The sequence below is a fragment of the Rattus rattus genome, chromosome 14 (genome assembly GCF_011064425.1).
Source record: "Rattus rattus isolate New Zealand chromosome 14, Rrattus_CSIRO_v1, whole genome shotgun sequence".
Classification (NCBI taxonomy): Eukaryota; Metazoa; Chordata; class Mammalia; order Rodentia; family Muridae; genus Rattus; species Rattus rattus.
The window spans coordinates 79254072-79266131 of NC_046167.1; the positions used below are offsets into that span (position 1 = coordinate 79254072).

At 48.1% G+C, this 12060-nt stretch overlaps 1 protein-coding gene across 5 annotated transcripts in view; it reads right to left on the bottom strand.

Annotated features, from left to right (window-relative positions):
- Ntrk2 (neurotrophic receptor tyrosine kinase 2) overlaps window positions 1-12060 on the bottom strand; it is a 314316-nt gene that overhangs the window by 239751 nt on the left and 62505 nt on the right. For all 5 annotated transcript variants that reach the window (XM_032885280.1, XM_032885279.1, XM_032885278.1 and 2 more), the window contains exons 10-11: window positions 5707-5742; window positions 3111-3208 (exon numbers count right to left, since the gene is read on the bottom strand). In XM_032885280.1, the coding sequence (XP_032741171.1) occupies window positions 3111-3208; window positions 5707-5742 (134 nt within the window). The remainder of the gene's footprint in view (window positions 1-3110; window positions 3209-5706; window positions 5743-12060) is intronic.

Here is a 12060-nt window from a genome sequence, read left to right on the forward strand (position 1 = left end):
TGCTCGTGACCGGGTGGATTCACGACCCTAGTCAAGACCAGCGCTGATGAAGAATAGACAATGTCTACCAATCTGAGATCTTAGTCTAAGGCCACGGTCCTCAACAAGGCATGAAGCGGTCATCGGGAGACCGGAAGTGCATCAACTCTCCAAGGAGCAGCTGTGTGTCAGGCAAGTGCTACTACTGTCAGGACAAGGCTAAAGAGACTCCCAGTAAGACACCTAATGAAGCGTGAAAGGAATCTTTGTGGTGTTTAGCCTCTAAGATGGGGACATGTCTGCTACCATAGCATAGAGCATACCCCGACAGGGCAAACTATAGATAGTTCAGACCGGGCTTGTCTCTCTGAGTGGGAAACTCAGACGTGCCTCTCTGCTTGTCGTAACTTTCATGTATAACAGTTCCTTGCCTTGTAGGGTTCCTGCAGACAGTGAAGGTAGAACAGTAGCTACTGTGGTGAACAGTGAGATGACTAAGAGGATGGTGCTACAAATGGCAGTGCTGTCAAAACTGAAACTCAAGGAAACAGATAGGGAAACACGCCAAGGTCGTGCAGCCTGGAGTCTAAACCAGTGTGTCCAGTGGTTCAAAAAACTGATTCGTTCACAGCAAAGCGTGTTCACAAGAAAGGTAGGAAAATAAGACACCATGGCTGATCCCTCTGTGGTTTCACTGTCTGGTGTCAGATAAGAAGAACATTAAGTCAGTTGCAAAGGGCTTCAAGGGCACTGGCAGTGGCCAGGATGTGCAAGGGTCTGATAACAGACACTAGCGGCTTTCCTGTTTTTCTGCTCTCCCAGTATCCCTGAAAAACCTGGGTCTAGACTCAGCCTCTGTGTACTCAAGGTGACAGCAGATCACCTGACCTAACAAATCCATCTCCGTTGACCGCCAGCTTATCCACGCTGCCTGGATCACGTGTGATGGTCAACTCGTAGCCTTCTCACTCACAAAACCCTGTCATGGCTTCACAGAATTTATGTTCACATAGTCCTTTTTTTACTTAACAATGACTGCAAGGAAAGACTAATACTATGTTGTTATATTTGTTACTTTTTTTATTAGTGTTTTTAATCTCTGGCCATCCATGCCTTATAAATCAAACTTTATTATGGGTGTGTAGAGGGAAAACCACAGGGTCCCTGAACCCCAGCCAGGCTTCAAAACTACCTAAAATTTCAAGCTTCCATGGGAGGTCTTTTTTTTTTTTTTTTTTTTGGTTCTTTTTTTTTTGGAGCTGGGGACCGAACCCCGGGCCTTGTGCTTCCTTGGCAAGCGCTCTACCCCTGAGCTAAATCCCCCACCCCCCCTGGGAGGTGTTACAATGTGTTCTCTGGATGGAAAAACATGGCTACCAGGCTAGTGAGATGACTTGGTGTGTAAAAATACTTGTCTCATGCAAGCCTGTTGACCTGTGTTTGATCCTTGGATACTGCACTGGAAAGCAGTCCTCTAAACTCAACACAGACATTTAAGCATGTACGTGCTCAAGCATGTATACACTCATCATTCATGTTCATGTGCACAGCTTTCATGTGCACAACATTCAGGTGCATAGTGTTCAGGTGCATAGTGTTCAGGTGCACAGCATTCAGGTGCATAGCATTTAGGTACACAGCCTTCAGGTGCACAACATTCAGGTGCACAGCATTCATGTGCACAGCATTCATGTGCACAGCCTTCAGGTGCACAGCCTTCAGGTGCACAGCCTTCATGTGCACAGCCTTCAGGTGCACAGCATTCAGGTGCACAGCCTTCAGGTGCACAGCCTTCAAGTGCACAGCCTTCAGGTGCACAGCCTTCAGGTGCACAATGTTCAGGTGCACAGCGTTCAGGTGCACAGCGTTCAGGTGCACAGCATTCATGTGCACAGCCTTCAGGTACACAGCATTCAGGTGCACAGCCTTCAGGTACACAGCATTCAGGTGCACAGCATTCAGGTGCACAGCCTTCATGTGCACAGCATTCAGGTGCACAGCGTTCAGGTGCAGCAGCAGGAGGGAGATGGCTGGGTTCGGGGTAACGAGGAAGCAGAGCTCACGGGACATGCCATGTGAGAGGAAAATTCAACATGAAGTTGAGCTTTGGCCAGAGCAGGTATCAGATGATCCCACCATGGAAGCCTAGGACTGGCCAACCATTCAATGGCAATTCCCTGTAAAGTAAGGCTGATCACCTAGGACTATTTCAAGACCTCCATCAGCAGCCTGAGCCTCCCAGTGACGCACCTGCATCGGGTTTCCCGGAGGCAAGTTCTTCTTTACACCCCAGTACCCCTCGTCTCTTCACGCTTAGGTCAATCACCCTACACAGGCCAAAGTCAAATACCACTTCACCCCTAAGAAAGTCAGGCCTGGTTTTCCTTCCTCACAACAGTCTCTAGAGAGACCTGGATTTCCATGTTTGGCAGACACCAAAATTTTATTTTAAGAAAAGAAAGAGATAGATGTGAAAAGTGGTCCCTGAACAGAAGTATTGGTTTCCTGATTTCTCGGTAGTCTGGTTGTAAAGGACAGATATTTAAAAGAGCGATAACTGTTAAATTTGGAGCACCACGGGGCTGGGAGAGCTCTATGCTTAAGAACACTGGCTGCTCTTCCAGAGGACACTCACTCTGTTTGCACCAGGAAACTTGACACTCCCTTCTGGTCTCTGCTTTCTCCTGGCTTTTGCAGGTGTACATTCACACAGACACAGAAATAAAGTAAACTATGGTTCTGAGGCCGGTGGAAGATCTGAGTTCAGTTCCCAGAGCCCACATGGCCACTAACAACATTCCCTAGGATCTAAGGATATGACGCCCTCTCCTGGCTGCCTTGGGTACTGCACACACATGGTGCACAGCTACATATTCAGACGAAACACCCACACACATGAAATAAAAATAAAATATCAGGAGAATTAAGTATGTGGTACACCACCAGAAAATCACATGACTTGGAGGTCGTGTGGCCTCTACATCACTGTCTCTGAGCCTTCCTAGTAGACCGTCCAATCTTTGATGGCCTGCTCACATCAGAACAGTATGTGGACGGTGACAATTTCTCTGGCATGTGGGCACCCAGAGCGGTCAGAACACTCACAGGAAGAGCCTGTTTCCCCCACTCACCGAAAGATGCTCCCGATTGGTTTGGTCAGCAACATCCGTGGAGGGGATCTCATTACTTTTGTTCGTAGTATCCCCGATGTCAGTTGGCGTGGTCCAGTCTTGGATTGGAGATGAGAGAAAGAGAAAGAACAGGAAGTCACCACTAGGCTGCCGATGTACGCAGGGCTACAGTGAGGCCAAGAACAATGCAAAACAGGCCCAGAGAGTCCGAATCACTGTCAGGACAGCCTGGCTGTGCGGGGGATGTGCCTGGTGGCTCAGTCAATGCCCGGAAAGTCAGCACCGTATAAACCGAGCATGGCATTCAGTCTCCTGGTCTCCAGCACTGTTTTGCTGCTCACTGTAAACTGGCTCAAGGTCTCCCTTTGCTCTCAATCAAATACCCCATTGCTGATGCCACCTTTAAACAAACAGGAAGGAGAGCCATGGGTGCTACCACATCAAAGATCTTTGGAGGGCAGATTTAAGGGAGAGATGTGAGTAGGAGAGTAAATGATGGGGCTGGGGCCACACAGAAGCCACCAGCGCCACATGACAGGCCAGACCGTAAGGCAACACTGATTTCGGGGTACGAACATCTCTTTAGAGAACAGGACGAGGGCTTAAGGTTCGCCCTGATGTGAGCATCGGTGGGAACTTGGGTCCACAACGGACTTTTCAGAAGAGCTCAGACATGCCAATATTCCACAATGACTAGGCCAACATGATAATTAGTCATGGGGATGTGACTTCATGGCCACAAATCTTAACGTCAATCACCATGGCCCAGGTCAGTTTTTAGCCTACGTGGATTAGAATGGAAACGACCAACTGATTTCCATGGGTAGTCAAAAGACGTATTCTTGATATACGTATCACAGAAAGCCCTTAGCAGGCTGGCTGCAGACATCGTGTCTTATAAACGCCTGTGCCTGGGTTCTAACTGGGAACAGGGCTTCTCCTTTCCACCCAGCAACAGCGGCCCCACAGAAGGAAGTCCCCATGGCGGGATCGTCCTGCTGGCTCCAGGGCAAACCATTCAAATCACATTTTTATTAGCAGTGTGTTCCTTTGAATGCGAGTGAAATAATAACAGAAACGGCATTCATTTTCCACGTTTGCTGTTGTGTTCTTAATGCCAAAACTCGCATTTTAACCATGTTTGTTTGGAATATCTTAAAACTCACTGATTTCAGACATAAGCAGACATCATTTATTTACTGGTTTTTCTTTGTAGCATAGCCAAGTAGCCATTCAGAACTTAGACCACTTTAAATGTCTCTAGTTTAAAACCGTGACATCTTAGCCAAAAGGCCTGCACTGGAATCTGGGGCCATTGGGAAGATGACATTTTTAAAGTTTTGAAGTTACTGAGAAGAAATTCCAAACATGATTGTAAAATGCAAAAATCACTGTTCAAACTTCACGCTGTGTGGCATAATCGGAAACATGTTTTTCGCAAAGCCCCAGCAGGTTGAGTGAAATATTTGAATCACCTGCACAGAATCAGCCAAGCCACAAGTCAGACAAAACACGGGTTAGCGCGCATGCACAGGTAAAGTCAGCGTGATTCCCAGGTAAACAGCTGGAGTTAAATACACGTATGATAACCACAGCACAGCGTGTAGGAAAGCATGTGCAATGGAGGTCTTCTTCGGTCGGTGATGGCCACGGTCACGTGACGGACCCAAGCAGGCAGGCACACCAGAGAGCGTGTCCATGTAAGTGAAAAACTAAAGATGTTCTAACTAATCTAATTTTAATCATTTTCAATTTTAGTCCCAATCCTGAAACGAATCCCATCGTATGTCTAAGCTCTATGATCACAACAGTATCTTGGAAATCCGCTGAAGAGTTTAGATCCAGCAACGCACCCTTGGCATCCAGTCCATAAGTAAGGGTGAGCTGCTAAACTGGCCATCATTAATGTAGCTCTTGGGTGTCCCTCTCCCCTGTTCCTAAAAGGACTTCACTTTATTTAGGTTTTGAGGCTCCCCTCAACCCCCAGGAAAGTTGGCCTGCCCTCCAGGGGCGGGTCTGGTAACTCGGGGCTGTACGAGGGGTTAGATGGACCGCAGTCTGGGTTGGTAGCACCACAGCATCGGCTCACAGCAAGAAGACCAGCCTCAGCAGAGCTGGACAAACATGCAGCAGAGACGGACGGTCTTGAGGACAGCCCAGTGGCCGGCTAAGCTGCCCCGCATGAAGCCCTCCCTTAAGGTGCTCCTGTCCTCAGCGGTCTTTTGCATCATACAAGAAAAAAATTCCTATCTGTTTCCTGCCGTGGCCTGAAGGTGATCCGCCTCCCTCTCTTGGTCGTCATGGCTCTTAAACAGGTAATTAGTTCCCAATTACGGAAACAAAATGTCTGTGAGAGCAGAATGGATTTACTACTTCCAAGAAGAGAGCCTCAGAGAGAAAGTGCTATTTACAGGCACTGTAAATACCAAGGGAAAAGAGCCGTCGATACTGGGTGATACTTGAGATGTTATTTTGGCTCATGTGGCACTTGAAAATGTGTATTTAACTCAGCGTACAGGTCTTCTTTTAGCTGATTTATTTCATTATGCACAAACATTTTAAAAAATAAAATAAAATGAAGAAACGTGATCGCTACCTTCATAGAGGACTTCAGGGTAATTTGGGTTTGTCTCTGAAAAGCAAAACACATTAAAAACTTGTAAGTACACATTTTAGAGTTAACGACTGCTTAGCTGTACCCAAGTAAAATACATTAAATACCCCCTGACGCTTTTATAACCAGGAAGGCTGCCCCGCAGCTCAGAGGACAAGTGCGTAAGAGCTAGCATTCTGGTTTCCGTACATAGAAAGCCTTCTCTTTCTCCTTCCTCAAACTCTACTCCCCCCACCCCAAACAGTGAGAAATCACTTATCCGTCTGGGGGGAAAATCAGTGCATTTTGGCCATTTCTTCTCCTTGTCCAGTCTTCACTACAGAGCTGGCCATGTTAGCCATAGTCTGGATACTTTTATATCAAATATAGTGACTTTGATAGCATTTTTATTATCCTCTGATAGCTGGGGCGACCCTGTGTATCCCAGAACCATTTCTCCAGAAACAAGGGTCCTAAGGCTTCTCTGTCCTCACAGCCCAGAAACAGAGCGTGTTTCCCCGCTGAGGTCCCCGGCTGAGGTCCCGGGCTGAGAAGAGGTAGAAAGAGATTCCCTACCGGAGGAGAATCGAAAGCAGATAAGAGTATCTGTGTGGCTGTGAAATTGCCAACTCGGTCAAAACACCTCACTGTGAGGCATTTCTGTAAAATTAAAAAATATAAACGTACTTAAAATGGTCAGATTGGGTGTCCACAAGACCGGTGAATTGAAGGTCTGCTTCCGGTTCCCTGTGCACCGCTTCCTGGGTTGACAGGCAAGCCTGCCTGGAAACGCACTTAGTCCTAACAGTTAAGTGATTGAGAAAGTGACCTCCCGCAAGTCTCCTTGTGCTTCTAGCCTCTGCCCATCAACAGCAAAACTTGTGGCCATGAGCCTGGCATCAAAACAGACATCGGCCAGTTTTCGGCTCCTGACTTCCCCAGTGAGGTAACAACCAAGGTTAGTCTAAGTGAACAAGCAAACAAAAATGGCCCTACTGTTCAACTAGATTTGTAATGTACTTCAGTAAAAGAATTTCTGTTTTAGAGAGCAAAAACTAAATGGACAGCTATGAGCTTCAAATCAGGACTGCTGCCTAGCCGTGGGTGGAGTCTTTGTAAATAAGGCCACCTGAAAATGCACATTATCCAACCCTTGACGTCACCAATTGTATTCTGGTGACTTCTGTCACTGCCGATAGAGTTTCTAAGTAGTTTTGGAATATAACATCACAATATCTATCCTTAAAATTACAGCACCGTGTAAAGAGGCAGCTCTGCCTGTAGTCTGGGGACCATTTAGGGAATTACGCATTGAGAAGCCCAAGGGTTGCACCTCCTGATGCCATGTGCAAGACATCCACTGGTCCTCTCAGGCCCTTCCCTTTGGGAAGACCCCCACACCACCTGCTGTTCCCCACAGTGATGGCCTTGAAGCCCTGCTGAGGGAAAGTGTCACAGTCCCAGGGGAACAGGTCCCCTCTGGCTTCCCAGCTGGCCATTGTCTCAGATCTGAGCCCCCTCTGATGTCTGCTCACCCTCCCCTCCACACGCAGTCTCAGTCAGCCAGGGCCTCTGCCTCCAGAATTCACCTCAGATGCCCTGGGTGGCTTTTCCAACCTACCCTAAGGCCTTGTCAAAGCTCTGCTCGTCTGTGTCCTAAGGAGCACGGCTACACAACCTCCCTGAGCACACTCTGATCCAAGACTCCAGAGTGAGGCCAGAGGAAGGACCAGACTGTCCAACTCTCACTGGAGAAGAGAGTCCCAGCTCAGAGGTCCTGGCCTCAGACCAGATGGACCAAAACCATGCTATTCCTGTGTGGATGCAAGACTCTGGGAATTCCACTTTCAAACCTATATTCATAGGTCAAAGAATGCAAGAGATATTGTCTCACAGTCAGTTTGGTACATAACTTTATATACGAAAGGCTCGGTCTGTACTGGTGTTATGAACCACCCAGGTAACCAGGGATGAAGTGCGTCCCTAAGATGAAGGACTTTTAGTTTCGAAGCTGGAGAAGTCTCAGATGAGTCCATACAGTTTATCAGGGACCAAGGTTTCTCCCTGGATGTGGGACCTGCTTTGAAAATGCTGGAAAAGTTGTTGTCCTCGTATGTTCTCAAATCCTCATGGACCCCACAAATGGGAGAACTTGGTTTATAGTACCATTTGATTTTATGTCTAGAACTTCATTTGTGAAAGGTAGAATCTGTAGTCGTTATTCGGACCCAGAATTTCAATGGCTGCCATGACTATGACCCGTGTCCAGGCTTGATGGACCGCACGCTAGAATAGGAGTACTAACAAACACTCCTCACACGAAGCGCCTAGGAAGAGCCAAGAACATGATACTGATTCGACACAGCAGGATTTCATTCATGGGCATGATTCAACAGTCAGACCACAACCTAGAAGACAATTCACTTTTCCAGACCCCATGATGCGCGTGCATCACGACTTTGCTATCAAGATCAACCACACAGCGTCAGGTCTGGCCACACTCAAACTTACTGAAAAACAATACTTTTTCCCGACTTCCTTTTTCTAGATATAAGAGAAGAATTGGCTCTGTGCCTCTACCATCAGTCATGCAGGTCAGGGCTGTGCCTCCCCCATCAGTCATGCAGGTCAGGATGGAATGACAGGCTGGGCCGAGAAGAGGTGCAGCAGCAGCAGTCACCACTGTGGCTACTGTGCCCTCCCATGTGCACACAGCCAGACCTAATGAGTGTCATACTGCAGCACAGAAGTGCCTCCCCCAGAGGCTCAGGCTGGGCACGTGAAGCACATGGACTCAAGTTCATGAAGCACAAGGGCAGACACGAAAATAAGATAACAATTCCTCTTTACATTCCTGACAATGGCCAAATTTTGAAAATATTCCACATTTTCCCCCTATGATAGAGTCTTGCTGTATATCTCTGCCTGCCCTACAACTTGGTAGGTAGATCAGTCTAACCTTGAACTCACAGAGATCTACCTGCCTCTGCCTCCTGGGGGCTGGGATTAAAGGCACACATGCCCCAGCCTGGTTTTCTCACCGTTTTAAGACTATTTTCTAACTGACTCCTTTACTGAGACCTAAATAACGCTCATGTATTCTTGTGTACAACAGGTCAGGTCAGGGCTGCTGTTGCGGACAAGAGAGGCAGGACGAACCTGAGAACAAGTCCACCAGAGGATGAATGGAGGAGAACCAGGAGCATCCGGCCCCATCAGCCCTTGCAGCGGGGTTGGGAAACATCTTTGCACATACCCTGGTCCAGCCCATCGAGCAGGAGCTAATCTGATATGAAGCAGCACATGAGCTTTCAGGTCTAACATGGAAATGTGGGAATGAGGCACTCTCTTCCACCCGCTGGAGTTCTGCACACATAGCAGCTACTACACTCTCCACAGACACTCCAGGGGCATCAAGGTCAGATGCCAGTGTCACGAGAGAAACTGAAGGTCGGGGACAAGCTTTACCCATCTCCTGGCTGAGTGCTGTCCCCTAAGGAGAGTTCTCGGATGCTGTGGGCACACGTTTGCTTTGCTCTTGACTTGAGGGATTGCTTTCAATTATGGGAAGAGTGGCCTGGCACTTCCAACAGGAAAAGAGCTCGATTGTATTAAAGCCACAGATGCCGCACTCCAGCAGTTGCTCTAGAATAGACAGGAGGTATCTTTATCTCCAGGAGGCGGTGCTTAGGGGAGAGGCCAGCCAATGGCAAAGAAGATCACTGTTGGCTTGTTTTCTGAACACCACCAAGCTAAATTACGTATCAACACCTTCGTTCTACATTAAATAGCCTCTCTCCTTCTCCATTCTCCTCCCCTCTCCCCCTCCCTCCTTTCTTCCTTCCCTTCCCCCTCTTCCTCCTCTCCCCCCCCTTTCCTTTTATCATTTTCCCCTTTGAGTTTCTGTTGTTTTGCTCTAGTTTTGTTTTTGAGGCAGGTTCTCACGGGGTGGGAGTGGGGGGGAGTTCAAACTTGCAGTGACCCTCCAACCTCTGTCTCCCAACAGCAGAATAACCTACAGGTGTGCATACGGGCACCCTCAGCTCCATTTTAACTTCCAGTATCAACCACATCCCGTGAGCAAATCTTTGGGCTTCTGGAAATCTGCCTGAATAAATTACTATGACTTGTTAAACTGCAAGATTCTACAGCTCGGTAGAAACACAGACAGAGGGTAAGAAAACAGAGGCAAACAGAGGTCGCACAGAAACAAGTCATCGTGTGTTCTGTTACCAAGGGGAAAACAACGGTAGGGGCCAGGAAGACGTGTCTCTTTCCTGCTTTTAAGCTGCTTGTCTCTCTACTGCCCTTAATTTCTAGGATTTCTGTATTTTATGTGGCTTACTGTTTGGCCTACATGCGCGTCTGTGCACCTCATCCTGGTGCCTGTGGAGGTCAGAGGAGAGCCTCAGATCCCCGAAACTGGTGTTACAGATGGTTGTGAGGCACAGTGTTGGTGCCGAGGACTGAACTTGGGTCCTCCATAAAAGCAGCAAGTGGTTTTACCTGCCAAGCCATCCTCCAGCCTGCAGCCTCCAAAATACTCTTCAAGCTACTCTTTTCCTTCCATGTCACCGTGCAGAATCCATGATCTCCCACACGATCCCAAAGAAACCCTTTTGGTAGGAAGAGCAAAACGCATTTTCTGTCTTCTCTAGCGGGCCACCCTCCCTTTGGATCTGCAGTGCTTCTAACACGGGGCCAGCAGCCTCTGCTGACCAGGCTGCCCCCTCCTCAGAGGAGGCCGAGCCCACAGTCTGACAGCAGGAGGGCTCCACTCCTTTATCACCCACCAGTTTGCTGAGAGCTTTGAGGCTCATCTTTCCTGCAAGAATGGCGTCTTCCCGAGGATGAGTGAGGAAGGTGTAACAGATTAACCTCCGTGCTCTGGAGATTCGAAGAACTGTAAGGACAATTCTCAATTATCCTGGTTGTGGAATGCTTGTGCCCAAACCACGTTCTCCTTGGTTTCTCGAGACAGGAATGAATCTGTGGTTCTGCAGTTTTAGCCCCAGGACGAGGAACAGGTCCTGGTGGTTCGAACAGTGCGGGCTTCACATTTCCTCTTCTGTGGAACTCGGGCAGAAACTACTCTACTTGACTTGAACACGCCGTCCCCAGACCTGCCACTTCGGGGCCTTCTAAGTGCGGCAGAGAGAGCGCCAGTTCGCCCCACATCATGGATCTTTGACAAAACAGCACTGGAAGAAACTGTGGGAAAACACTTCCGCTATTTATAGGTTGTCCCTGACACGCATTTTTGCATAAGAGACGACTGCTTCTGAATTAGGGAGCAGAAGTCACTAACTCCCACTGCTGTGTGAATGAGCATTCTGGAGCTGCGACTTTTCTTCCTGAATGAGTGGGCCAGAGAGACGCTCTCTGCACCGCCTAAAGAATCACGAGCTTCAAAACAGGAGTGTCGTCATCCAGTTCTCCGCGGTCTGCTCCAAGACAGACAGATTGAATTGCTTGTGTGATGACGCAGAGGGGACAGTTGGACCCCAGTCGGAGTGCTCACACTGGAGAAACATCTGGCCCTCGGAGGGCTTGAAATGGGCGCAATTTAGTCAGAAGCTACTCAGGACAGGTCCAAATCCCTTCCTTGTGGCAGAAACTAAGTTCTTTTTTCCGCTGTTGGTGATCGTTTCAGGCCTCCCTGAAAAAGAAGCCTATGCTGGCTTCTGATCTCTAGTCTGTGAACATCTGTCTGCTCGTGAAGAGCTTTTCTGCATGCGGGACTGAACTCGATGGCAGCCACTTGGGGGATCAAGTTCAACTGAGACAAGTCTTTATTCCAGACTTGTAAACTAAATAGTATACACCAGAGCCACACGGGATACACTGTATCTATAGGATACCTGGAAACCCCTCAGCTGTAGACGTGGCTGTCTGTGGCCACTGTCTCCACTTCCTTCCCTTTCTAAAGCCTTCATCACCATCACCGAGTCCATTCTACTTGTTGCCAAACCCAAGAGGAGGACCTGTCAGAACACGGTCTAGTCTGCACTTCAATTGCTATGACGATCTACTATCCCTGAGGACTCAGTGGAATTTTCTGGAAGAACATTTGGATAGTTCCTCCAATAGATCCTTAGGAAGTATCCTCTTCACTCAAAGAGTGGTCCATGAACCAGCAATGTCAGGAGCTCACTAGCTAGTTAGAATTATGGGCCTCTTTGATCAGAATCCCTTAACTTGTACCTCAGCTTAGCAGGGTCCCCAAGGGTTTAAGGCACAAGGTAAGGTTTAGGAAATCCTGGTTTACACCTTGCAACGTTTTACTGGAGTCAAAAGTGGGGTATCATGCACAAGACGTCTTCAATAAAACAGAGCAGTCACCAGATACCCAAATAC